Source organism: Phascolarctos cinereus, unplaced genomic scaffold (assembly GCF_003287225.1).
Source record: "Phascolarctos cinereus isolate Bilbo 61053 unplaced genomic scaffold, phaCin_HiC Scaffold_2;HRSCAF=192, whole genome shotgun sequence".
NCBI classification, from domain to species: Eukaryota; Metazoa; Chordata; class Mammalia; order Diprotodontia; family Phascolarctidae; genus Phascolarctos; species Phascolarctos cinereus.
Genome location: NW_027555625.1, coordinates 252,060,029 through 252,084,501, shown reverse-complemented (window position 1 = coordinate 252,084,501; position 24,473 = coordinate 252,060,029). Strand labels below are relative to the sequence as shown.

The 24,473-nt window shown below is 45.8% G+C and overlaps 1 protein-coding gene across 3 annotated transcripts in view; it reads left to right on the top strand.

Annotated features, from left to right (window-relative positions):
* The window catches only part of UCKL1 (uridine-cytidine kinase 1 like 1), a 38,098-nt gene extending 15,406 nt beyond the window's left edge, over positions 1-22,692 (top strand). The window contains exons 2-15 of one of the 3 annotated variants that reach the window (XM_020981658.2): positions 1,630-1,814; positions 2,399-2,505; positions 3,849-4,019; positions 5,607-5,678; positions 6,349-6,538; positions 7,734-7,795; positions 13,039-13,058; positions 15,987-16,085; positions 17,329-17,422; positions 17,724-17,786; positions 17,960-18,082; positions 18,344-18,451; positions 18,860-19,016; positions 19,977-22,692. In XM_020981658.2, the coding sequence (XP_020837317.1) occupies positions 1,630-1,814; positions 2,399-2,505; positions 3,849-4,019; positions 5,607-5,678; positions 6,349-6,538; positions 7,734-7,795; positions 13,039-13,058; positions 15,987-16,085; positions 17,329-17,422; positions 17,724-17,786; positions 17,960-18,082; positions 18,344-18,451; positions 18,860-19,016; positions 19,977-20,053 (1,528 nt within the window). In that variant the 3' untranslated portion in view covers positions 20,054-22,692. Of the gene's footprint in view, positions 1-1,626; positions 1,815-2,398; positions 2,506-3,848; positions 4,020-5,606; positions 5,679-6,348; positions 6,539-7,733; positions 7,796-10,046; positions 10,064-13,038; positions 13,059-15,986; positions 16,086-17,328; positions 17,423-17,723; positions 17,787-17,959; positions 18,083-18,343; positions 18,452-18,859; positions 19,017-19,976 lie in introns of all 3 variants that reach the window. The other 2 variants (XM_020981656.2, XM_020981657.2) reach the window with 2 other exon arrangements.
* The last annotated feature ends 1,781 nt before the right edge of the window (positions 22,693-24,473 follow it).

Here is a 24,473-nt window from a genome sequence, read left to right as displayed (position 1 = left end):
GCTATTCTGTGTCTGTCACTGAATGAAGTATAGAAGGAAGAGCTAAACAGATAACTTTCCAGGGAGGGTAAAGGCCTGAAAAATTCAAAGCACTAATTCCAGCTTCAGGCAACTAAGATGATGAGGGGAGGGAGGAAAGGGAAACCCTTTAGACACCTAAAGAGAACTTACCATAGAGCCAATCTAACCCTCTTTACAAGAGTCTTTTGTCGATGGATAGTGCTGAAGGGGTGAGGCCCTGTGGGGAAGGGAAGCCAGTGGGATGGAGGGAGAAGAGGAAATTACTTGGTCCAGAGCAGCATGCCCAGTGGAAATGCTGTCCAGGCCTGTGCTGCAAGGAGGGAGGGACATGCAGAGCCGCAAGTTGGGGCTGAATTGCTGATCTTTTTAATCCTCTGGATGCAGCTGTGCCTCTCTGACAAGTTCAGAAGGTTAGAACTAGACTCTGACTTGTCCCTCCGCAGGCAGCTGAGGCTCTTCTGCTACTTCCTCTTCCTCTTCCTCTTCCTTTTGGTGGCTCAGTCCTCAAGCTGCTTCCTTCACAAGCAGTTCCACTGTCATCTACTCAGAACAGACCCTAACACAGCCTTGGAAAGAAATGTCACCAGGTCATGAAAATAGTGGTTGTGACTTAGCTGGGACAAAGATGCTTATTCTGTGACTGTTGCCATAATTTCCTTAACTGTATTTTCTGTAATGGTCATCACATTGCATGTTGCCCAGTAACTAACAGAAGGCAGGCCAGCTGCTAAGATCAAATTGGGGGAAGTCCATGCTAGATAATTGTTTTCATATAGCTGTAAGAGACCTCAAGAGAAATATTCATTCTCCTGCTTTCAAGTTGGCAGACTATTATAGATGAGGAAACTGAGGTCCAAGAGTTTAAGTGACTAACCCAAGGTCACACATCTAACCAGTTAGTGAAAGGAGGGACTAGAGGTCTGTTCTCCTATGTCCTAATGTATTGTTTTTTCCACTATACCAAAGGAAATGAGTATGGGGAAGCCCTTTTGAAAAACGTCAGTCTTATCCAGTGTGATTCTCCTTCCCATCCATGAGCCCGTCTCCACCACTGGTCGCTGTATATCTTTCTAGCCATTGGTATTGTGTAAAGGAAAGAGCGTTAGACTTAGAATAGACCAGAGAACACTCTCACTTGGCCTCAGTTTCCTCATCTGTAAAATGAGGGAGTTAGATTGAGTTACCTCTGAGGTGCCTCTTATCTTTAAATCTCTGATTCTAAGATACTGCCTAGTCTCTTTAGTTCCTACATATAGTGACATCTACTCTCATGTCTCTAACTAAACAGGGGCCTTGATTTCCCATTCCATGTGATTGTGGGCAAATCTGTAACTCCCTATGGCTCAGATTCTTTACCCAGAAAGTGAATTTACCAAAACTACACTATTAAATGAGGTTGTAGACTGGAAGAATGGTTAATGAAGGCCATAAGTATCTGAGTGTTAGAGAAATGCCAAATAAAATCAGATTGAATGAGAATAGGCAATTGACCTCTGTTTCTTAGGAAGTTTCACAATGTATCAGACTGTGGAAAGGAAACTTCCTTCCAGTCCTTTGCAGGGATTCTTCATCTGAGTTCTCTTGTCTTTTTATTCTTGATAACAGCAGTGCTGAGTCTCTAGACAGACTTCTTCCTCCTGTGGGCACAGGCCGATCACCACGGAAACGGACCACTAGCCAGTGTAAATCAGAGCCTCCCCTGTTGCGGACCAGCAAAAGGACAATCTACACAGCTGGGCGGCCTCCCTGGTACAATGAGCATGGGACTCAGTCCAAGGAAGCTTTTGTCATTGGTAAGTCTCAGATGCTTCTGGCAGACTTAAAGTGGTCTTTGCTCTGGCCTGATTGACACAGCCTGGAACTTTAATGTGTGTTGGCCCTGGGTTCTTTTCTCTTTGAGAGTTCTATTCTTTCATGTAAGGATCACCATCAGATCTTTAGCAGAAGACCTTCTCTCTGGTTAACCCCTAAATGCCAAGAACCTACCATGAGTGAGTCTGTTCTACAGCCCTGTTGGTAATAGGGGAGCCCTTTGGTAGACTGAAGGAAAGAATTGAGACCCTGTGATTGTTGGAAATCGGATCCAGCCCTGATTCCTGTTTATTTACTCATCCAAACAACGTTGACTTCTTGCTCTCTGGTTTCAAAGTCTATATAGGAACCTCGTTTTACCGCTGCTTGAGATAGCCCAAGAGTAAGAACTGAAGTCTAAGACTCCCTTTATGTTCAGGAGCCTTTTTCTTAAGGGTAATAAAATGAAATTATGTCAGGTCTTCCAAGAGCTGTGGCATTTTTTTGGACATTGAACTAAGGGGTGAAGATTCAGTTAAACAAATAAAGCGCATTCCTTTCTTATCACCAACCCATCTCCTTACAGGCCTGGGTGGAGGTAGTGCCTCTGGGAAAACCACTGTGGCCAGAATGATTATTGAAGCTTTGGATGTCCCCTGGGTAGTCCTGCTGTCCATGGATTCTTTCTACAAGGTAAATCATGTACAACTCCATTAAATAGGCTAGAACTGATCAGTCTGTTTCCTTGGTAAAGAAACAGAGACATAGGGAGTTTGTGATTTACTCCTAGTAACATGATGTTGAGAAGAGAGTCAAGGCCCCTGGTTAACTAGAGGGAGAAGAATGGCTGTTGTTATATGTTTGAGAACTGAGGAGATAAGGTAACATCATATGAAAAAAATGTGGGGGCAGTAGATAGAAGAGAGATTCAAGGAGAAAGGAAATCACATTAAATTGTGTTCTGCAGTTTTGTTGGGTTTTCTGGGCACTTCCATTTATATTATTTAATTTGTATTTCTATTGATTTCTCTCCATTCCAAGTCAATTAGTTGCAGCCCTATAAATAGCTAGCTTTGTAGTTTTCTCCACTGACCCCTTTGATTTCTTAGAGGCTCAGTCACCCTTTATGTGACTTCCCTCTGCTCCACTCTAGAAAGCCAGTTTCATAGTGTCACTTTGCCATATGCTTATAGTGCACACATGCATGTATCTTTATATGGACCCACACACAGCAGTGACTGGTTGCTGTGGGCAGTAAGGTGGCCATTTTAGCCAAGTGTAGTTGTCAGACAGGCACATGCCCTCAGCCTGGTGTGTTGAGAGATATCTGTCTCTGCCCAGGAGGGCAGATAGGCCTCTCAGTCCTGGAGAGTACAAACAGCAGGCTTAATATATCAGTCTTATTCTGCCTGCCCTCTCAGGAATTATGGGCACTGTCCCAGTCTCGTCATTTGCTTCCTGACAGGATTCTTTGCCCAGGAGTGGATTATACCTGGCTCCCCCCCTTCCCTGCACTAACCAAGTAAACAACTAATGGAAGATGTTGTCTTTCTTGGGAGACCTGGGCTCATTGCTCAAGTTTTCATCAGAAAGAAAAGCATCTCGGTAATACATTGGATAGAATGTTAGACTTGGTATCAGGAAGACCTGAGTTTGAATACTGCCTTAGCTACTAATAGTGTGACTTTGGGCAAATCACTTAACTCTCTTTGCCTCAGTTTCCTCATCTGTAAAATGGGGATAATAATAGCACCTGTCTCCCAAGGTGGTTGTGAGGATCAGGTGAGATAATTGTAAAGTGCTTAGCACAATGCCTGGCACATAGTAAGTGCTATTATAATTATTATCATTATCATTATTACATCCTATGAAAAGACCTTTCAAAAACCTTTTCCCTCTTCCTCAGCTGAAGCCCTAAGTAAAGATTTACTTCCAAGGTATCTGGTCTCTCTCCTGAGAGAAGTCATCCAGGTGTGCTGAGGGCACAGGTTCGTTTTCTCTTCTCAGTTCTTTACCCTAGGCCTTCTCTGTGACAGGTGCTTACCAAGCAGCAACAGGAACAGGCAGCCAAAAATGACTTCAATTTTGACCACCCTGATGCCTTTGATTTTGACCTCATCGTTTGTACCCTCAAGAAACTGAAACAGGGGAAGAGTGTGAAGATCCCGATCTACGACTTTACCACACACAGCCGGAAAAAGGACTGGGTATGGTTGGCATTGGGGTCCAGAGGCTCCTGCAGAAGGTGCCAGACTTTCCCAAATCCATTTACACTCTTGACCTTAATGCAGCCTTTTCTGTGTTCTGCAGGAAGTAAAGTTGGGAAAAAAAGAAAGTAAAGTATATTGTGGGGAGTCACTGAATCTCCCTCAGCACTCCTCGGTGTTACTCAGTGGCCCCGGGTACCTCTCTGTACCTTCTGGAGTGAAACCATTTAAAAGCCTCATCCCACCATCAGGTTCCACGTGAAGGTCTTGGGCTACGGGAGTGTCTAGACAGCTTTGTTGGTTATTTCTACTTCCAGTTCTGCCTGGGACTTTAGTAGGGCTTGGATTAAGTAAGTGCATTCTTGTTTGTGAACCAGCCAGTCCCATTTTTCTGAGAGAAAATCTGTCTTTGTGGAAGAGGAAGATGTCCCCCATGCCTCCTTAGGTCCCAGCATAATCGTCTCCAAAAGGCAAAGATGCTGTAGGAGAGACTTCTGCTCAGACACAGGTTTAAAGGCAGATGGAATCTTGATGTAGAGAAGAGCTTCCTGTCAGGTGGAGCTGTCCGAGGTATGGGCTGGGATGGAATGGATCATCTTAGGAAATGGCTGGTTCCTCCTCACTGAAAGCTTTCAAGTGGAAGCTAGTTGGTTCTTTCTGGGGGAATTTTAGGGGATTCCTGTTCAGTGACAAATTGGACAGGATGGTCCTCTGCAGTCCTTTCTGACTCAGACTCTGTTAAAGACTTTGGAGGATGAGAGGTAGAACTGAGGCAAGACTGAAGATCAGGCTTATTCCTGAAATAGTGTTTGTGTCAAAGACATAAGAGGATTGACTGAAATTCGGTGTGTTATGATCAGGAATTCTGGGGGAGGTGGGTCCCCTGTATGGTACAGCTGTGTAGGATCCTGGACCTAGAGCTCAGGAGGAAGGTATAGGATCCTTCCTAAGAACAGATGGAGTTGCCAAGGATTAACAGGTCACCTTGCCTAAGAGCTGGAATGAAACAGGCAGGCATACTTGGGAATTCCTGGAGGGAGAGCTGAGTACTCTCCTGGAGATCATGGCCAAGTAAGACAATTTTTTCCACTGGCAGGAGGGTTTATGGCATAAACTTTATGCTGTCGATGTGCCAGCGAGGCAAGGGACACATTCTCTGATTCTTGGTGCTTCCATCTAGCGCCCACTGCCTGGTTCTAGGTCACATTTGGCATTTTTGCTAATTTCAGGCAGAAAGCTGCATATTTCCCTAATGCCCTTCTTGAGAACCACAGCCAAATGAACCTTGTTACCTTGTGAACTTTTTGGGGGGGAAGGGGGACAGAACATCAGCCACAACTGGGTTCCCCCAACCTCTCTGCCCAGTAGTTCTGGCTCCTAGTTGTTTCAGGGTCTCAGAAGGAAATGGGTTAGATAGTAGTTGCATGGATTTCACTGGCATCTTGATTGGCTGCCTTTTCCTTGAATTGGTGATTGAGGGCCTTCAGCTAGGGCATTGGCAGTGGTGCTCTTCCTGTTTTTATTTCCTTTTCAGTCCTTTCCTGTAGCTGATGGAGAAACTCTGACAGGTTTGTGATTGTCTTACAGAAAACCCTGTATGGCGCCAATGTAATCATCTTTGAGGGAATCATGGCATTTGCAGACAAGCAGCTCTTGGAGGTGAGTGTGTGAGGTGGGCATGAGTCTGGAAAACAGATGGAGGGTGCATGTGCCCTGGGTTCAAGTAGCCAAGGACCTTAGGGGATTTGCTGCCAGTGGCCACTCATCGGTGTCTGTGGAGGGTGAGGGAGTTCACTCGGAGCTTTTGATGGGAAGCTCCTGCAAGGCATCAGGCTTCATGAAAAGTGTCCAGCACCCTGTCTGTGTGACTGCTCTGATGGTCACAGGCAAGCCAGAAGGATTTTGATGAGGTGGTTTGTAAAGGACCTTTTCTAGGGACCTGCTCTCAGGCTGTAGCACTAATATGGTGCAGGGAAGTAAATGGGAAGTTCCACTACAGTCAGGGGGTGTAACCCATGGATAGAAAGTAAGAAGAAAATGAAGCTTTGGGGTATCCCCGTCCTCTTCTTGGAGTGACTTCTAGGCTTACTAACATCAATACCTGTAAGGCTAACTTCTCCTACCCAAGATGAGACTTGGAAGAACTCCCCTTAGGAGTGCCCAGGGCCTTCTGGCCAAGGATACCAAACCTTGTTTGACCAGAAAGAATGAATTCTTAGTCATTGTTCATACAGCCACCCTGACTACCCTCCCCTCTGCTTTGAGCAAGCAGTCCCATTGAGCTGTCCCTCAGGAAAGAAATGTCACTTCAGCAGGGCTCTTGCTTTAGCTCTTAGATATGAAGATCTTTGTGGACACAGACTCGGACATCCGCCTGGTGCGACGGCTTCGGAGAGATATCAGTGAGAGGGGCCGGGACATCGAGGGGGTCATCAAGCAGTACAACAAGTTTGTCAAACCAGCCTTTGACCAGTATATCCAGCCCACCATGAGGCTTGCAGACATTGTGGTTCCCCGAGGTGAGCCAACTCAAATGCTGGGGGGGGTGTTCGTTAGAACAGCTTTGCTCTTCCTTGGAGAAGAAAGCAGTGCCCAAGGCTTGGGGAGGGACTATGACTGTTATGATAACCTATGGAAGCTACTTCTGGTATTTTAGCCATTGGGCTACTTGCTATTGTAATCTCAGCTCTTCCCAGAAGTTGGGCTCTTCCGCTCCTTCTCATTTCTTCCTGACCAGTGATCATGCTACTGCTCTCTTCCACTTGCCACCTGCTTGTGCTCCTGAAGCAGAGTAGCAATTAAGTCTGCCTATGCCAAGATTCCCTGCCCTTCTGCTGCTTTTCCCTCAGTCTACCTGTATAAGGTGCTACAGTAGCCCTAGATTCCATGACTTATTCATATCTCCTGGTCCTCTGGAAACTGTTCTCTCATCCCCTCTGCCTCTCGGACTTTTATTTGGGACATCTATTCCAAGTACCTTCTTATGGAACAGTTACTGTTCAGTGGTTAATTTTTTTTTCTTGGTCAGATGCATGGTAGGTGACTGTGTTCTCAATTGTCTTGCTGCCTCTGTGTATGAAAATGCCCCAATCCCTTTCTGAAGGATGTTTCCTTCAAATCCCTATAGAGAAAATCCAGTTACTCCATCGTTTGCCCTTAAAGTAGAAAACAGAAAATTGAGATGGATAGCCACTCTTGCTTTCTTGAACTGGAAACCAGAGTTCATGTGCCTCTTCTCAGTGGAACTGTTCAGTTGCCTGGCTCCCTGCTGGTTGCTGTGGTCCTTCTGGGAGTCACACAATGACAGAAGTTAGTTGTGTTATTTCCACATGCTTTATGTAGGTAAGGAATAGGAGAGTGGATGAAAGAGCGGGGAGCGCTTATTCTTTTTTTCAATAGAAATTATCTCGGTCATTTTAACCCAGGCAGTCCCTTTCATCCTGTAGCCAGAGCAATAGAAACCTCCAATTAATAGCCAGTGGGACTTTTTGAATTTGCATAATCATTGCCCAAGAATCATTTTTGCCTGATACCTTCCCCCGCCCCAAAAGAAACTATTTCTTGCAGTCATTTCAGCAGCAGATGGGTAATAAGTGGTAAGTGTGGGTAGGGAGGGAATAAAAATTTTCCTCTGCAAAGATCTGATTTCTAGTCCTTGTACTTAAAAATACTTAGTAACTAAGTGTGCTTTTTTTTTTCCTCTTGCCCCCAAAGGGAGTGGAAATACCGTGGCCATTGATCTGATTGTTCAGCATGTCCACAGCCAGCTGGAAGAGGTAAGCCCTGAGTAAGCCAAAGGGGCCAACAGAAGGCCCTCAGTCAAAAACAGAGGCTTTGACCTTGTGGTGAGTGACTCATTCATTATTTCAGACCTGTGTGAGGGTGAAATCCTGACCAATTCTCTTTCCCTGTTTGGTGGCCTCCTGAGGCCCATCCCATCTCCACAACTGTCTTCCTCACTTCTGGTGGCCTGAGAAACTGGAGGATATTGGACCTTTCCTCCATTCTACATAATAAACAAGGGCAGAGCCTGGTCTTTCCCACCCTCTCCCTAACTCCTTCACCATTTGTGCCATCACTGTCATTCATGTACAGTAAGAAGATCTTGGTTCTGCTGGATTTGCTGTTTGTTCGTTTTTACTGACCAGATACTCAAAGAATAGGTGAACATTCCAAAAACTTGAACATCTGCTCTCCCCACACCCACTGCTCTGTGTCTCTGGCATGTTAGGTGCTCATAGGCATGCTCTGGGCATGGGGATTTGTGCCTCTCAAGGATAATAGAGAGTGACTTGGCTTCTTTGTAAATTGAGAAAATAACATCTTCCAGAATTTACTTATTTTATATCATTATTTTAGCCTGGGATTGTGTTAAGGGAATGTTATTCAAGGAAAACTCTATTAAAAAATTTTTTTTTCTCAAGAATGAATGGAAGGTACCTTTTTGTATATTAACTCTTTGTTGTACTAGAGCACTTTGTGAGCCTTCTGAAACTATATTATGGCTAATAATATGATAACAATTTTCTGGTTATGTAATGGCTGATAATATGGTAACATAGTTTTCTGGTTATACTTCTATACGTGGCACACAGATACTTTATCCCTGTGATTAGTAATTTTGGTTGCTCTGAAAAAAGTGGCTAATGGGCTATTTCTTTCAGAGCCCTAAATCTATCTGGACCTGATATACATATGTCATACTGAGTCATTATCATAGTTACTGACACAGACATATAGCATTTTAAGGTTGGCAAAGCCCTTTACAAACATTTTCTTCTCCCGACATCCCTATGAGATAAGTCCTGCAATTATTACCATCTTCACTTTTTAGATGAGGAGACTGAAGCACAGAAAGAGAAAGTATTTTGTTTGTGGCCATGCAGCTAGTAAATGTCAGACGCAGGACCTGAACAGAGATCTCGTCAGTCTCTCCTGACTGGATAGAGGCCACTCTTTCCATGGTACCACGTTGCATCCAAGGTCTCCCATGTTCATCCAGTCCATCCCTTTGTTTATAAGCAGGCTTCACTTAAATTTTAGTCATGGTAGGTGTCCCTTGTTCTAAAATCTGTGGAAAGGGTTGCTGACATCTTTGAGGTGCCCATTTTAATGTGAACATCTGCCACATCTATCCCCACTCCCCCTTCATTTCCTCTTCACCTGCCCGAATTATCCTAGATCTTTAGTTTCAAATTAATAAAATTTAACATTAAATTTAGAGAATTCTGAACAGTCATTTCAGAGTCTTCCAAGTATACTGGAACCAGGCCATCCACGAGTGACCACATGAGAGTAATTTTGCTAGATTTTTTCATGCCCTTTTGATGCATTTCTTTCTACCTTGAGGTTATTACCTTCGGGTTATTCATAGCACAGACATTTACTGAGCGACCACCTTGTGCATGGTGCTGTGGCTAAGTGCTGTCCTAGACACCGTGGTTCCCTCCCTCCGCAGTGGATGATGGGAGTCCTTTGTGCTTTGTGCTGAACAGTGAGTGGTGCTTTGCCCCTCTGCTGTTCATGGTTGGCTGAGTTCTGGGGTAGGTTCTCTGGCCTCCCAGCTCAGCCTCCCACTAGCAGCTGCAGGACGTCGTGTTAGACCTCTGTCTGCTTCTGGAGAAACCAGAGTCATCTCCTAGCCTGAGTCCTGCTGTCTCATCAGAAAACATGTAACAGGGCAGGAGAAGCTGGACTTAGGAGGTCTGGATGCCCAGGCTATGAACGAGGTGACGCAGGAGCAGAAAGGTCTCGACCAAGCCAGTGGCTGACTTTCCCCTTCCACTCACCCTAGATTGAGGGTCCTCAGCCCCTGAAATTTGGCTCAGCTTAGCCACATGCTTGTTGTATGGACCAAGAAAGCCCAAATCTTCATAATTAGAAAAAGTTATATGTGAGTGATGTAATGAAGATGTAGTAACATTCAGTTGTGTTTTTCTCTGTCTTTGAAAAGCAAAATAATGTCCATGTTGCTATTAATGATGTGTAACCCCAATTGCATTTTGTCTTTCTGTGTTGCTGCCATAGCGTGAACTCAGCGTCAGGTAAGAACTTTAATGTTGTCTTGTCTCCAACAAGTGAGGCATTTCCAATACCTTGGCTTGAGCTGTTAGAGAAGGCCAACATAATCAAGATGTATCTCTAAATGATAGAGTCATTGAGTCATCAGAATGAGAATCTCCAGACTGAAAGGGATTTCACTGGGCATCTAGTCCAGTCATCTGAATTCACAGAGGAAGAAAGGGAAGCTCAGGAAGGGAACAGGAAATTTGCTCGTAGTTGCCCAGTGAGGCCTGGGGTCCATGGCTGCTTGCTGCCATGCTGTTGTTGCTGTCTTTAACATGTTTCCCAGCTTCTAAAAGCTCAGTCTGGGAAGAGCCGTCTGCCTTTTCAAAGAGGCAAGTGGATTTTTGTTTGTTTGTTTTGTTTTTTCCACATGTGTGGATGAGAATAGTACTTGGTTATTTGGGAGGTGGAGCACAAGATCATGCTTCCTCCCCAAGGGGTTGTCTTCATTTTTTAAAAAGTCAACTATGAATGTGGGGGAAAAAAAGGCAAATTGGGATTTTTCCCTTTTGGATCCTATTACATTGGCAGCAAATACATTTTGCTCCCAAAGATTGTGAACATGAGGTTTCTTTCTTCAGAGGCTCTGAGCTGTCTCCTTTTTAAGAAATTTTGGCTGCTTCATGACAAAGCTTTGGTGGTTGAAGCCTGATTTTAGAGCTAAGACATTTTTAAAAGTGAAAGTAATTTTTTCAAGCTTAATATGGAAGAGAAAATAATGAATTTCTCATAATTCCTTTTTGTAGCAAAAGTTGCTTGAAGTTAAAATAAGTTACTGGCCTAGAACTCCTTCTCTATTTGCCATAATAGACTGTCGACATTAGGACTGACTGTCTGTTACACGTCCAAGGAAGAATAGCCAGATGGGGACCAAATGGACACAGTGAAGCTACCTGCATCCCCACTATCTCGTTCTTAACCAACCCAAAGAATTCGGCCATACCCCAGATAACAGTAGAGTCCCTGAGGGTCTCAGAAAGTACCAACCTGGGTACACCCATTTGGAGCTGGTTCCTTAGCTGTCTGTGGAATCTTTCTCACGGGCCTCTGGTACAAAATTTCATTAGTGAATTTAAACTTAAGCTCCATGTTTAAGCAACAACAATAACAAATGGAAAAGGCTTGGGTCAATTATTGCTGAAACGCACAAAGCACTGAGGGGCAGCTCTTCTCATTGGCTGGCCCCCAGGGTCACTTGTTTTCCTGAAAAATGCAGTTGTAAGTGGAGAAATAGTTACCGTTTCAGAATCACTGGGGATGTTCACCTGGGAATATCCATAGGTGATTGTCTTTAGGTAGTTCTACTTTCTCTGCACAACTGAAAAAAGCTTTGAGACTCTGGGATCCATTTAGAATTAAAAGCTTGAAATTAGCTTGGAATTAAACCATCTAGCCCCACAATTTATAGCAGCGAAGCCCATTACTATGAAAAGTGTGTGCTAAGGTAGCTGTATTGCCCCTTACCTTTGTGGTTACAATCTTAGCATTTGTTTTGGTCCAGAAAATGCACTGATATAGGAGTTAGTGCCTCGGTAGTATTAGAACTCATGGTCCTCAGATTTGCAGTCCAAAACATAATCCTCCTTAGAGAGGAGCCATGTTTTAGATACCAGAATCCACATCGATGGTATGGTTGAATGATGGATAAGTCAACCATAAGAGCCGCTGCATATTGGAAATGCCTCTCACGTGTTCAATCCTTGTTTCATCTGCTTAGCTCTTTGCCTCTGGTCTGCTTCCTGTAGAACTGCATGATGTCTTTATGAGGCACTTTCTGAGAATTGGTCACCTCTCAGATTTTATTTGTTCTTTGTTTCCTTTTGAAGTTTTTGTTCTGCAAAAGAAAAAAAAATGAAAATAGTTTCCAAAGTTTCAACCTTTAGAGAGAGCCTGAGAGCAGCCTGCTGAATTTTCCATTCATTGGTCAGCCACCAGGAAGTGGTGGCAGGAGGCCCCAAGTACCTTCTTCAGACACAGGAAATATGATTACTGTGCTTGGGAGAAGTTCCTTCCAGGGCCCGTTGCAGACATATTACCAGGCTGAGGCATTAACGGACAGTCTGCAAGGACATAGGACTCGTGGTCTGGTCTATAGAATTTCCTAGCTTCTCTCACTTTCAACGAATGGATTAGAAAAACGCTCCACTCTCTCCCTCCTTCTGTGCAGCCAATCTTATTGATTAGTACACTACAGTTCCAGTTTTGTCATCTGTAGAAACATCTCGCTCTTCTACCCTCATCCAAGTATCCTCTCTCCTCTACCGTGATTCCTACCTCCATCTTTCTTTTTAAAATATGGCCAAAAGTAACAGAAGAATTCAGTATATTGACAAATCTGGGACCACTTTGCCATGTGTCAGAGAATAATGATTGGGAAACAGTGGGTTAGAAGTAGCCCAATCTCTGCTCTATCTTTAGATGGAGTGGGTGGGATGGTCTGTAAAAGCTGACTTTGCTTGGGTAGACATATATGTGGTGACCCTGAAGATTGTCCTTAGTCTTCCCTGGCCTCCATTATCAGTCTCTTGGTATGACATGGAAGCCAACTACAGGCAAACTCCTGAATCCAGTATGCCTCTGGGATCTCCCCTTGCTGGGGATCAGACACTCAGCTTGGCCTCAGGGCACCTGACTGGGCAGGTGTGTGGTATTTGGAAGGTCTCTGAATTCTGTGGATTCTTGGGATTCTGTAGTGGCTCAGCCTAAAGTACAGCCCATCAAGGAAGCAAACAAAGGCTGATGGGATAAAACCGTCATAGGGCCGTGTCCAGGAACCTCTCTGATGGAACTGGGACTTGTGAACCCCTACTGGGAGTGAACCCCAAGGGCTTAACTAAATAGTTTTCTTCTTTTTGTTCTCTTGTTATTGTTGTTGTTGTTGTTTTTTAAAATAAACCCTGTGTGTTTCCTGCCTTGTTCCTTCCCTGAACATAATCTTCAATCTGGTGAGCAGAGGAAGCTACGCTGGGATATGTGAGGAAAAAGTTGCACTCTTTTGATTTTGATACTAATTGTGTTAGTTTCGCAGTTGGGGCCACCATATCTCTCCTCTCCTTGACTGGGCTTATTTGCATGTGGGGTTTTGTGTGTGCGTGCGCTTATGCATGGGCACAGGACCCACTTTAGAACACTGAGGGCATGCCCCTGGGCATGGCCTTAAGCACCCTCTCCAGGATCTTTTTTGTTTTTTAAGATACCATGCAGGCAAACAACCTAGGACTGAGCTAGGAACCAGATAGGACTCTTAGCGGATTGTTCCCATACCTCCACTGCCATCGTTTGTATGGAAGCCCACAGACAGCACGAATGGTGGGTTTGCCAACTGTGCCCAGCCATGCAGTCTAATACTTCCATATAAGCATGGGGCAGTAGGAGAGCCTGGTTGCTGTTGCCAACACTAGTCTATCAGATAGGATACAGTTTTGGACTATAGAAGTCCTCGAATTATCTGTGAGTGCTTATAGTTCTTTTTGGAGAACACAATGGCAGTTTGATGTGTGGTTTATTTGGAAGAGGGATGAACTCTTCAGCCTGTGTGGAAAGAGAATGGAAGGCTGCTCTCTCTGATCAGATGTGGGGAGGGCAGCTCTGACAGACCTACCATCACCCCTTCTCTGGTGCCTGCTGAAGCAGGCATTCTCTCTTGTTTGGATGTGTCCTCTCCCATTCCTTTTCCAAGAATGAGGGGATGTCAGTTGTGACTCATTCCCAAGAGAAATGTGTCCAGACGTCATTGAATTTGATCCCAAAGAAATAATTATATAAAAAAATTGAACGACAACAAAATCATCCCTGTTGTTTTCAGAATCACAAGCACAAGACTGATTTGTATTTCTGAGGTTCAAGTCTCCCTGACCCATACTTGTTTGGTCCCAGCTTGTGGTGATGACTTCTGCCTGTGACAGTCTAGGCAGGTCACTAACCTCTGCAGGGCAGGTTTTGTTAAGAGTTGGGGGGGTTTTTTGTTTGTTTGTTTTTTTGTCATTTGTTATTCAGTTGGGGGTTTTTTTGTTTGTTTTTTTAATGAGGGTATGAAATACATATATGTCTTCTTGATTAATGACCAGGAGCCCAACCCACCTTGCCCTTTCCGGTCTTGACCTCTTCCCACTTTGGTACATTTGGCTACAGGAAACTTCTGGGCTAAATCAAAGAAGTTTTTTCAAGAAGCTAAGACTTATAAGCCTGTGATTAATCATTTCTGTGTAAGCCCAAAGGAGGAGAAGAAATCTGCTTCTTGGTTGGAGAGAGAGATAATTCAGAGAGGACAGAAAAAGCTGCTACAGTTCTCCCTCACAAATCAGGTTCAGCTTACTTCCTGGCCCGCTGAGGTATTTTCTCTATTTCATGATAAACATTTCAGTAGACTAAAGCTCTAGCAAGACTTCTTGGGAGACATCATACTGTCGGAGTTGACCAGCTTTGTCATTTGGATCAGCCCAGCCTAAGCTGAGAATGTGCCGCTGAGAACAGGCTATTTCCTGGTCTTTGTAATACATGTTTATCTCCTTTTTTTCTCTCCCCTCCCTCCCACCATATATTACACTAAATATTTGCCATTTGACCATTTTTTCTGCTTTTTTCTGGAACAACTCCCCTAAATCCTGCCTTTGGACTACATAGAGGGGTTATTTCCAGAACTGTCACTTCTCCCCTTCATGGGGGCTTCCTCACCTAGAAAGCAGATATAGACATGCCTATGTTTGAGCAAGGCTCAGGGAAGAGATAACTTTAAATCCCATGGGTTAGTCAAATAAAAGGTAGAAATGCCCTGCAATATGGTGAGATTGCCAGAACACCTTAGAGGTGCTGCGTGTCAGATGGGCTTTATTGTCAAGTACTAAATGCTATTGTGATTTGCATTTGCTTGGCCAAGAAGGGGAAGGTTGGTATGTCCAAGTTGGATATTCCCACTGTCTCCTCTCCTTGCTTCTTGCCTAATGATCTGCTGCTTGATGATTGGCTTGTGTGTTCATTAACCCCACCCCCCAGCTCCTTGACCACAGTGTCCCTCCTAGTGTATAGCTGGTAGCTGGGGCCCTGCTGGTAGCATCTGGTGAGTACTTGGTCTTTCCTTCCCTTCTTCCAGAGAAAGGAGATGGCATCTATCTCAGCCACATGGGAGCCCAATATAGAGAGTGGCACAGCAAGCTCCTTGTGTTGATTTGGGATGACAGTGCCTCCTGTACTATCTGAAAGATAAGCCCTGCTCTGGAGGATTTTAGGACACATTTTCATTGGATTTGGCTTTTATTGAACACTCTTGGCTAAATTTCTTTCTCTGAATAGAAACAGACTGAGTAGGCACTGTAAGTGACCGTTGGCCACTGGACTTTTTGTCCTCTAGATAATGGTTACCTTCAAGCTTAGTAAGTCTTTCACAGGTTTCAGCGTAGTGTCTGGGCTGTGTTCCAAAATGTAGCTGCCCTATTCTTTTCTACAGTGAAGTTGGGGACTTTGACTCTCTTAGCATCCAAGGTTACAGTCCTGAGGCCCCTCAATTTCCAGCTGAGACACCTGCCTCCCCCCTGCCTCCAAAGAAGCATGCTCATAGTTTCTAACCTGTCCCATGTTTAAGTCAAGTTTCCAGATGATTGGGTTCCAACCTTGGAGGGTCCAGAGGTCTTAGATAGTTCTAATGAAATAATTTGGGGGAAAGAGGAAAGCATACAAGCTGCCTGTCCTACAAGAGTCAGCTTTCATATGTATAATACCCCTATACACCACACACTCTTGCTGCCTCTGTTATATCACCCTAGAAGGATTGATCAAGTCCATATGGCTGGGGTGAATAGCTCAGGAACGGTTTCCCTCTTGTCCTTTCTTCTGGCTATGTGGTAATGTGGCTTTGCCACTCCTTTGACGGACCTTCATGAACATTGCTTTTCTCTTGATTTCTAGGGCAGCATTGGCCTCAGCCCACCAGTGCCACCCTCTCCCCAGGACCCTTAGTGTGCTGAAGAGCACCCCCCAAGTGAGGGGGATGCACACCATCATCAGGTACTCAGGAAAAGCTGGTGCAATCCCGGGGGGGGGGTTGTTTTTATTACTGGAGGCATGAGGAAGAGGCCAGTTTTCTTTGATCACCTTGGGGTCTTCATCTCCAGGATGGTATCCAAACAGTACAGGGCATGTCAGCCCTAGCCCATGGTGCTTGTTGAATTAGGTGACTTCCAAAGCCACAGTCATTATTCTATAGCTTTCAGCCAGTCTAATCCCCTGGTTTCAGTGAAGTTGTGTCTAGTTGTTTTACCATGGGTACAGAGCTTTTGGGGGGTTTTTTGTGCCCCTTCCCCCTATGGTATTTCTTCTAAAATATTCAGAAGTACATTTCAATTTGATATTGTAGAAAGACTTCTGAATAATTAGATCTGTCTTGAAGTGGAATCCACTGTTAAGATCTTCAGACGGTGACCATCTGTCAGAGACTTGCTTCAATTCAACAAATATCTATTAATTACTTACTACATACAAAGTACTGATTTAAGTGCTGAAGATACAAAGACAAGAAGGGAAACAGTCCCTGCCCTCAAAGAGCTTACATTTTTCTGGGGAGAGGGGGATACAGTATGTATATAAACAAGCATGTTCAGAATAATGCAAGGTCATTTCAAAAGGGAAAGAGTGCCAGTAGCTGAGGAATCGAGAAGAGGCCTGTAAGAGTTGGCTCTTCAGACGTGCTTTGAAGGAAGCTATGGTTTCTGCGGACGAAGGGGGTAGGATGGGGAAGCAGGTCATGTACAGGCATGGAGGGGAGAGGTGGTCATTTGGAATGGGTGCAAGAATCAGGGGAGTAATGTGAAATGAACCTGGAAATAGCCTCCTCAGAGGATATGGTTTGGACGAGATGGACTAGACTGGGGCCACCCAGTAAACCGGTCCTCCAGAGGCCAGCCCTAACTGTACTTATGTCAGATCTGGGAAATATGGCTTCCTTCCTGCCTACGGAAGAATTTGGCTCTGCCCCCCTGTCCAGCCTGGTAACTGGACATTACCCTGACACCACCAAGAAATGTTCTAGGAGAGGAGTGGATATAGTTCCTGAGCTCGTCTGGGTACTCAACAGTATATTCAGTGGCTGTTTTCAGTGTTGACTTAAATGTGACGTTTATCAACTTCCTATTCTGCGCTTATCTTAGTCCAAAGAGTAGGATCTCCTATGCCTAGGTGAGAAGTGATGCCATCTGCCCTCTCTTTCGTCCCCCCACTCCTTCCTAAACTTAGCCCATATCTTCTTCTCCAGGGATAAGGAGACCAGTCGGGATGAATTTATCTTCTATTCCAAGCGGCTAATGAGGCTTCTCATTGAGCATGCTCTCTCCTTCCTGCCCTTCCAGGTGAGGAGCCCTTGTGTTTCAGGATTTGGGTTTGATAGGGAGAAATCCAGGAGGCTGTAACTTGGCAAGTAATGGAGGCCCAGCTAAGAGTCCCTGTGTACTATAGCAGGGACTCAAGAAAGCCTGATTTCCCATAGGAAGAAAGCTATATCTCCATTGCTTTTGGAAGAGTCACCCTGTGCCAGCTCATATGGCTTCACCGCCAGGAAGGGGGCATCGACCAGAGGGGAAGTTCAGGCCCTTGTGGGCAGCCCGATTATGCCTGTTCTGATGCCCTCCCCCTCAATCTCCTTCTGCCTAGGGCTGCACAGTCCAGACACCTCAGGGGCAGGACTACGAGGGAAGAACTTACGCTGGGAAGCAGGTAAGTGACAGGAAAGGCCTAGCTTCCTGTTGGGGGTTAGAGAAAGAATGACCGTAATGGCTACCAACCCAGCAAATATATGACGAGAACTGAATAGGTTCTCGGAATGTGAGCAGAGCCCTTGGACTGAATGACACCTTGAGACGCCCTACTTTCTTCTGCTATGGGGGCAGATCACAGGGGTGTCCATCCTAAGGGCTGGGGAGACCATGGAACCAGCTCTGCGGGCTGTGTGCAAAGATGTCCGGATTGGCACCATCCTCATCCAGACCAACCAACTCACTGGCGAGCCAGAGGTGAGGACACAAGGAGGCCCCACCACTGCAGGGAACGCAGGGATGGAATTGGATTTGGACCCTGGGTGTTGTCTGGGAGGGTGGGTGCCTCTGGGGTGCCTGCTGAGTGCATGATGAGGTCCTAGGACAGCACTTGGGCTCCTGGTTTAGGGCTCTTCTACAAAGAACAAAGGGAATGGGAATGGGACTTTACACAGGCCAGGGCAGCAGCTGCCATTCTCCACTGAGCTCTGAGCCCAGCGTCCTCTCATTGCTCCCTAGTTGCACTACCTTCGGCTCCCCAAGGACATCAGCCAGGACCATGTGATCCTGATGGATTGCACGGTGTCCACCGGTGCGGCAGCCATGATGGCAGTGAGAGTGTTGTTGGTGAGTAAAGAAGGAGAGTGGGACGGCTGCAAACAGGGATGCAGGAGTAGGTAACATCTCCACCTCATGGGCTGCCACATTTCTGATGAGCCTGGACATGGGCTTGTCCCTTAGAGCTAAGTGTGGGACACAGAACTCTTCCCAGAACACAGAAGTGTCTTGCATTGTTTTTCTACAACCTGTGTGAGGGAGGCCTGTAGGATCAGGCAATAGGATTATGGGATTTAAAGCTAGAATTGACCTTAGAAATCACCTCATCCAACCCTTCGGATTTTACAGAGAAGGAAACAGAGGCCTAGAGAAATTTATGTGACAGATACTAAATGGCGGGGTCAGGGGGTGGACCCAGGTTTTCTGACTCTAAATCTGGCATCCTCTCTGCTTCTCTACACTGCCTTCTGCCCTCAGGATCACGATGTTCCAGAAGACAAAATCTTCCTGCTCTCATTACTGATGGCCGAGATGGGGGTCCACTCTGTGGCCTATGCTTTCCCACGGGTGAAGATCATCACCACAGCTGTGGATAAGAAAGTGAATGACCTTTTCCGCATCATCCCTGGCATTGGTGAGCGTCCTTCCCTCAACAGGCCAAAGCCCTCCGTCATCCAAGCCGATTTTGATCTCCTAGCAGGGGGCTCACCTCTGGTCTAAGGGGTTGGATAGGGAAATACACCTGACTCCCAGTTGTCTCTCCAGGTAGGCCAGGGGGTCAGTAATCCACAAACCACTTTTCTGGGGCTTGGAGTGCGTGTTGTTGTCCAGTTGTTTCAGTTGTGTCTGAATCTTCTTGACCCCATTTGTGGTTTTCTTGGCAAAGATACTAGAGTGGTTTGCCATTTCCTTCTCCAGCTCACTTTACAGATGAGGAAACTGAGGCAAACAGGGTTAAGTGACTTGCTCAGGGTCACACAACTAGTAAGTGTTTGAGGCTGGACTTAAACTCAGGTCCTCCTGAGTCTGGACTCTGCCCTCTATCCACTGTACCACCTAGCTGCCCCTCGGAGTTCATCATGTGATTTAAAAAAACATCCTTTAATCCTACCCTCCATGACCTAGTGGTGGGAGGAAGAGGACAAGATCATTCTGGTTGGATGGGAGGAGGCTTCTGGTCTGCACAGACATTGACAGCAGATACTAGGGGTGGCAGGATACAGTAGTGGCAAGAGTGTCTGGAGTGAAAGTTAGAAGGCCTGGGGTTTAGTTCCAGTTCTGCCTCAGAATTGTCAGTATCAGTATCATTGGATGAGGGACAGATCCTCATGTGACATTTTAAAAGCTGTTTTTGACCCTGAATGCTCAGATAGCAGTGACACTTCCCGTGCTCTTGACAGAGGATGATCTTAGGAGAAGTCCAGGGGCCCAAGAATCCTAGAGAATGAGTCAGTTTAGGCAAGAAACTCAGTGTTCTGGACTCAGTTATCTGAAGCCAGTGAACTATAGCCCACCCCATCTGACCCCTCTCATTTCATTCAGCATGAGCCTGGGGAAAATCCCCATCACAACATTCTTTCCTTTCCCTTTGCAGGAAACTTTGGAGATCGCTACTTTGGGACAGATGCCCCACCTGACTGGAGTGATGAGGAAGAGCTTGTTGGGACTTAGCACACACAACCTGCCAAGGGAATCCTTGCCTTCTCTCACCATCCCCGGCCTCTGCCTAGACTAGCCTTCCAGGGCCTCTGAAATAGGGCTGGGTGGGCAGGGCTGGGAAAGGACCTGGATTCTTAGGCTCTTAGGGTATCAGTGGAGGGAGAAGAGATTAAATTATTTTGATTTAGCTTTGCCAATATAATTTATTCTGAAAGTTTTATTGAAAAATGAAATAAAAATGTTAGCCAAATTGAAGTTACTAGTAGGATTAGAACAATTGACTAAGGCTTTTCTACTGGCATCCTCTCCTCTGACACTCTAACCCCAATTTTGGTCCTTGAAGCAGAGGAAGGGGGCCCGGGCATGGAAAGGACCAAATGGCCTCCCAGCTAGTGGCCTGGCCTAGCCACAGCTTGACCTGTGAGCCCAGTGGAGCCTGGGAGTGAGAAAGAATAAGGGGCTGTCAGTGCTTCTGGCTGACATGGCCCCGGGAGCTGCTGGTATTCTCGCACCTGCTGCTTCACAACAGCTCTGAAGCCTCTTTGCAGGTGGCATTACTTCAGGCATGGCACCATTGCCTGTCCTGCCCAGGGCAGGAGGGAGCATGGCATACACCACCCATCCTGTGTATAGAGTTCAAGCCTCAGCAGCCCCCTAATGCCTGCTACACCAAAAGCCTCAGTCTTCCTCCTCCACTAAAAACTCACGTGATGTGGTTGCAATTGTCTTTCCTGCCAACAGCATAGGGGTTTGTGCGTGGGTGTGTGGGTGCGTATTGAGAGGTGGGGGTGGGGGTGGTGAAACTGGGAAACAGTAAAAATAGGGGGTGGAGGAAGGAAGAAGGAGGGCAGGGCAGCCCTTTCAGGCCAGGTACGGAGGGCCCACAGTATCCTCTGAGCTGAGCAGCAGCATGGATTCCCCAGCCTCTATGAAGGCTTTTCCGCAGGGGCCCATTCACTCCTGTCAATTGAGTCTGGACCCATCCTGCTCTCTCTCATTCAGCACCAAAGTCAGAGTCCCTATGAGAAGGAATAACATGAGTCCCCCACCTCCCCAAGACCGTATGAAAGCTATGTGCTAGGAACTACAGCCAAATTTCTATCTCTCTGATTTAGCCCCAAGGCCCAAGTCTTACCCTGCCTTTCCCTGGGCCTCAGCCTTCCCTTTAGTAAGAGCTGGAGAGCCCTCAGATCACTGAGAGATTTGGTCATCATGATACTCATCAGAGAGGTCTGAAATCAAGCTGTCATAATATGATCAAGGCATACATTGGATGGTGAGTTGAGGCAGGACGGCTCAAGGTATGGTCCCTGGAGCTGCTTGGAGCAGCCCTAAGAAGGGTGTGTAGCACATTGTAGCCTAGTCAGTGGGTCCAGCCTTGCCTCCTAAGCAGCCTGGCCTGAGGGATCATGCTGTCGCCATACTCGTTTATCCCACCCAGTTCCTATGCAGCTGTCCTGGTGCAAATCCCAAAGAAATTGTTTCTATTTGTCAGAGTGTAACTAGGGATGCTGCTCTCGGTGTCCCCCATCCTTCACATCAAAGCTTTTCCCCTCTCATGGTCACCACTCCAGTTTATGTCTTCACTTCTTGCTTGGGCTATTTAAGTCTTCTGACTAGTCTCTCGACCTTCAGTCCACCCTTTCCAATACATCTTCCTCACAGCTGCCAAAGTAGTTTGAATACCCAAATCTCAACATGTCCCTCCCTTTCTTGAAAGCATTCGTTCGTTCTTTCACTCAAAGTATTTTATTAAGGACCTACTGTCTACTAGTTGCTGGGATTTCACTGGCAAATAAACGAAATGGTCTCTGCCTTCAAACTTACATGCTGTGGGAGAAACAACATAACGATTTTATATTATACAAATGTGTAATACAAATTATACATTTATATATAATATAATACACATTTCTATACAAAGTTATAATATGCAAATATATGTATACAACTGTTATAATACACATACATTATATATGCTGTACATGTAATTTGTATTCTACAAATAAAATACAAATAGAAGATGATTTAAAGTGATTTGGAACGGGAGCTAGCAACCAAGGGCATCAGAGAAAGGCCTCTGAGCTGTCCTTTGTGGGAAACCCAGGGCTCTATGAAGCAGGAAGGGCGAGCCTGGCAGGTGTGAGGAGCAGCTGGTGGGATGCCCACGTGTGTACCAGGAGCAGTAGGAAGGCTGCCGTGACTGGAATGTTGAGTCCATAGAGGGAAGCAATATGTGATGAGGCTAGAGAGGTAGGCTGGGGCCAGACCAGGGGTGGGAACCTGCGGCCTTGAGGCCACATTCAGCCCTCCAGGTCCTAAGTGTGGCCCTTTGACTGAAGCCAAACTCCACAAAACAAATCCCCTCAATGAAAGGGTTTGTTCTCTAAAACTTGAACTCAGTCAAAAGCTCCATCCAAGGACCTAGAAGGCCACACGTGGCCTCGAGGCTGCAGGTTCCTCACCCTTGGGCCAGACTGAAGGCTTCAGATGCCAGAGGAGCCTTCCATCATCTCCTATTTCCTTTAGGAAAAAAATAACAAACTCCCAAGTTAAGTTCCTTAAGGACAGAAGGTTCTGGTTTTCTCTTTTGTATCCCCATTGTCTACATGATACTTTGAGAGTACTTAATAAATATGTGTTGCATTAAATATTAGGCACTTATTGTCCCTTACAACGTAACTCCAACATAACTTGACAACCTTACTTCATGGTGCTCCTCTCTGAACACCTTCTAGTCAAAATGCACTAGTAGCCATTGTCACATTTCATGCAGCCATCTCCCACCTCCTTGTCCATACAAGCATGGACCATGCCTAGGATGCACTTGTGCTTTCCTTCTGAGTGTTGGACCTCCCTTCCTTCAAGGCCCAGCCCAGATGCCAGCTGTTCTAGGATGCCTTCCTTCAACTCCCAGTTAAAAGTTATCTTTCTCTTATCACATTTTCTTTTTGAAAGCTCTCCTTTGCCCCTATCACACTCTGTCTTACACTTGTCTGTATATACTCAGGATGACAGATTTAGAGTTGGGAGAGACCTTAGAAGCTATCGAGTCCAACTAGATTTGTACAGACAAGGAAACAGGCCTAGAGAGGTCCCTTTTTAGATAGTAAGTTCCTTGAAGACAAGGCTGGTTGTTTTGTCTTTGCATCTCCTGTATGGTGTATGCCACGTAGTAGATGTTTAATATCTGTTGGATTTTATTGAGTGGCAGAGGACAAGGGCATTGTGACCTATACAAGGTATATGTTGCCCCTCCCCCCAAAAGGAGCTCTCTACCAAGAGAAGAGAGAATGGCAGAACTCAGCAGCACTGTGACTAGCCTCATGCCCCGCTCCAGCTTATACGAGCTTGGAGCTGACTTTTTTCCTCAGCCCTTAGTGCTCTAATTTGTTTACAGCAACTTTAGGCAACCACAGCGGAAAATGGTGTGGGTGTGAGGGGGATTGAGGCCTGCACCCTTCCCTCCTGACCATCCCCCTCCCTTACAGCAATGACCATAGTGCTGGGGGGAGGGAGGGGAAGCAGTCCTGTTCAGAAAAGAGATAGAGATCTCCTTGCATGGAGTGAGGCAGAGCCCATACCCTAGGAGCTGAACTGGTAACATACCGAAACCTTGACCTCCTACCCTGGACCATCTGCTCATTTCTCATTTTGTGGCCACATGGTCAGCTTCCTCCCCCAAGACAGTTCCACCACAAGGCAGCCAGCCTCACAACAGAATGAGTCACTTGGGCCACTCTGGGTCTGTTTTTCCATCTGTAAGATGAAGAGAACATCTCTTCCCCTCCCCCCTCCACTGTCTCAGGAAGGACATGATGAGACTCAGGGAGGACCTATAGGTTGGTTGTGTGCCTTGATCTCAGCATGGAGTCCTTTGAAATGATAATTTGTGACATTAAGAAATAGAGGCAGGCACATGGTTCTGGTTCTTTGGGTACTCAGCAGAAAAAACCATAATTGGTGGTGGAAAATGGGGCAGCAATCACACTTTAGTAAGAAAAAAAGACAAGTGTTGAAATGTGGTACACAGGCAGGAGGTGGCATGAGGACAGGGAATGGGATAGTGAAGGAAGGCAGCATGGGGAAGAGGATTGGGCAGAGGCAGAGGCAGAGAGCATCGCTCCCATCACCATGGATTGGAGTTAGGAGCTCTAGGAAGCATGGACCCCATGGAGAAGGAAGAGTGCTTGGGGAGGCAGGAATTTGAGGCCTTGTTTTTATAGGTTTTTGGGGGGAAATAGACTAACTCTTATCTGTGCCAACTTGGGGTTTGTTTATTAACGTGTCCAGATCATCTCAAAGTTATCAGTAAAACTTCAAAGTCATCATCACCTTTTTTGGTGTTCTGCTGGTCTGGAACTATAGAGGTCCCGATTTTGTTTGGAATTTACATATCATAAGACCAGAAATCTTGACAAGCATCACCTAG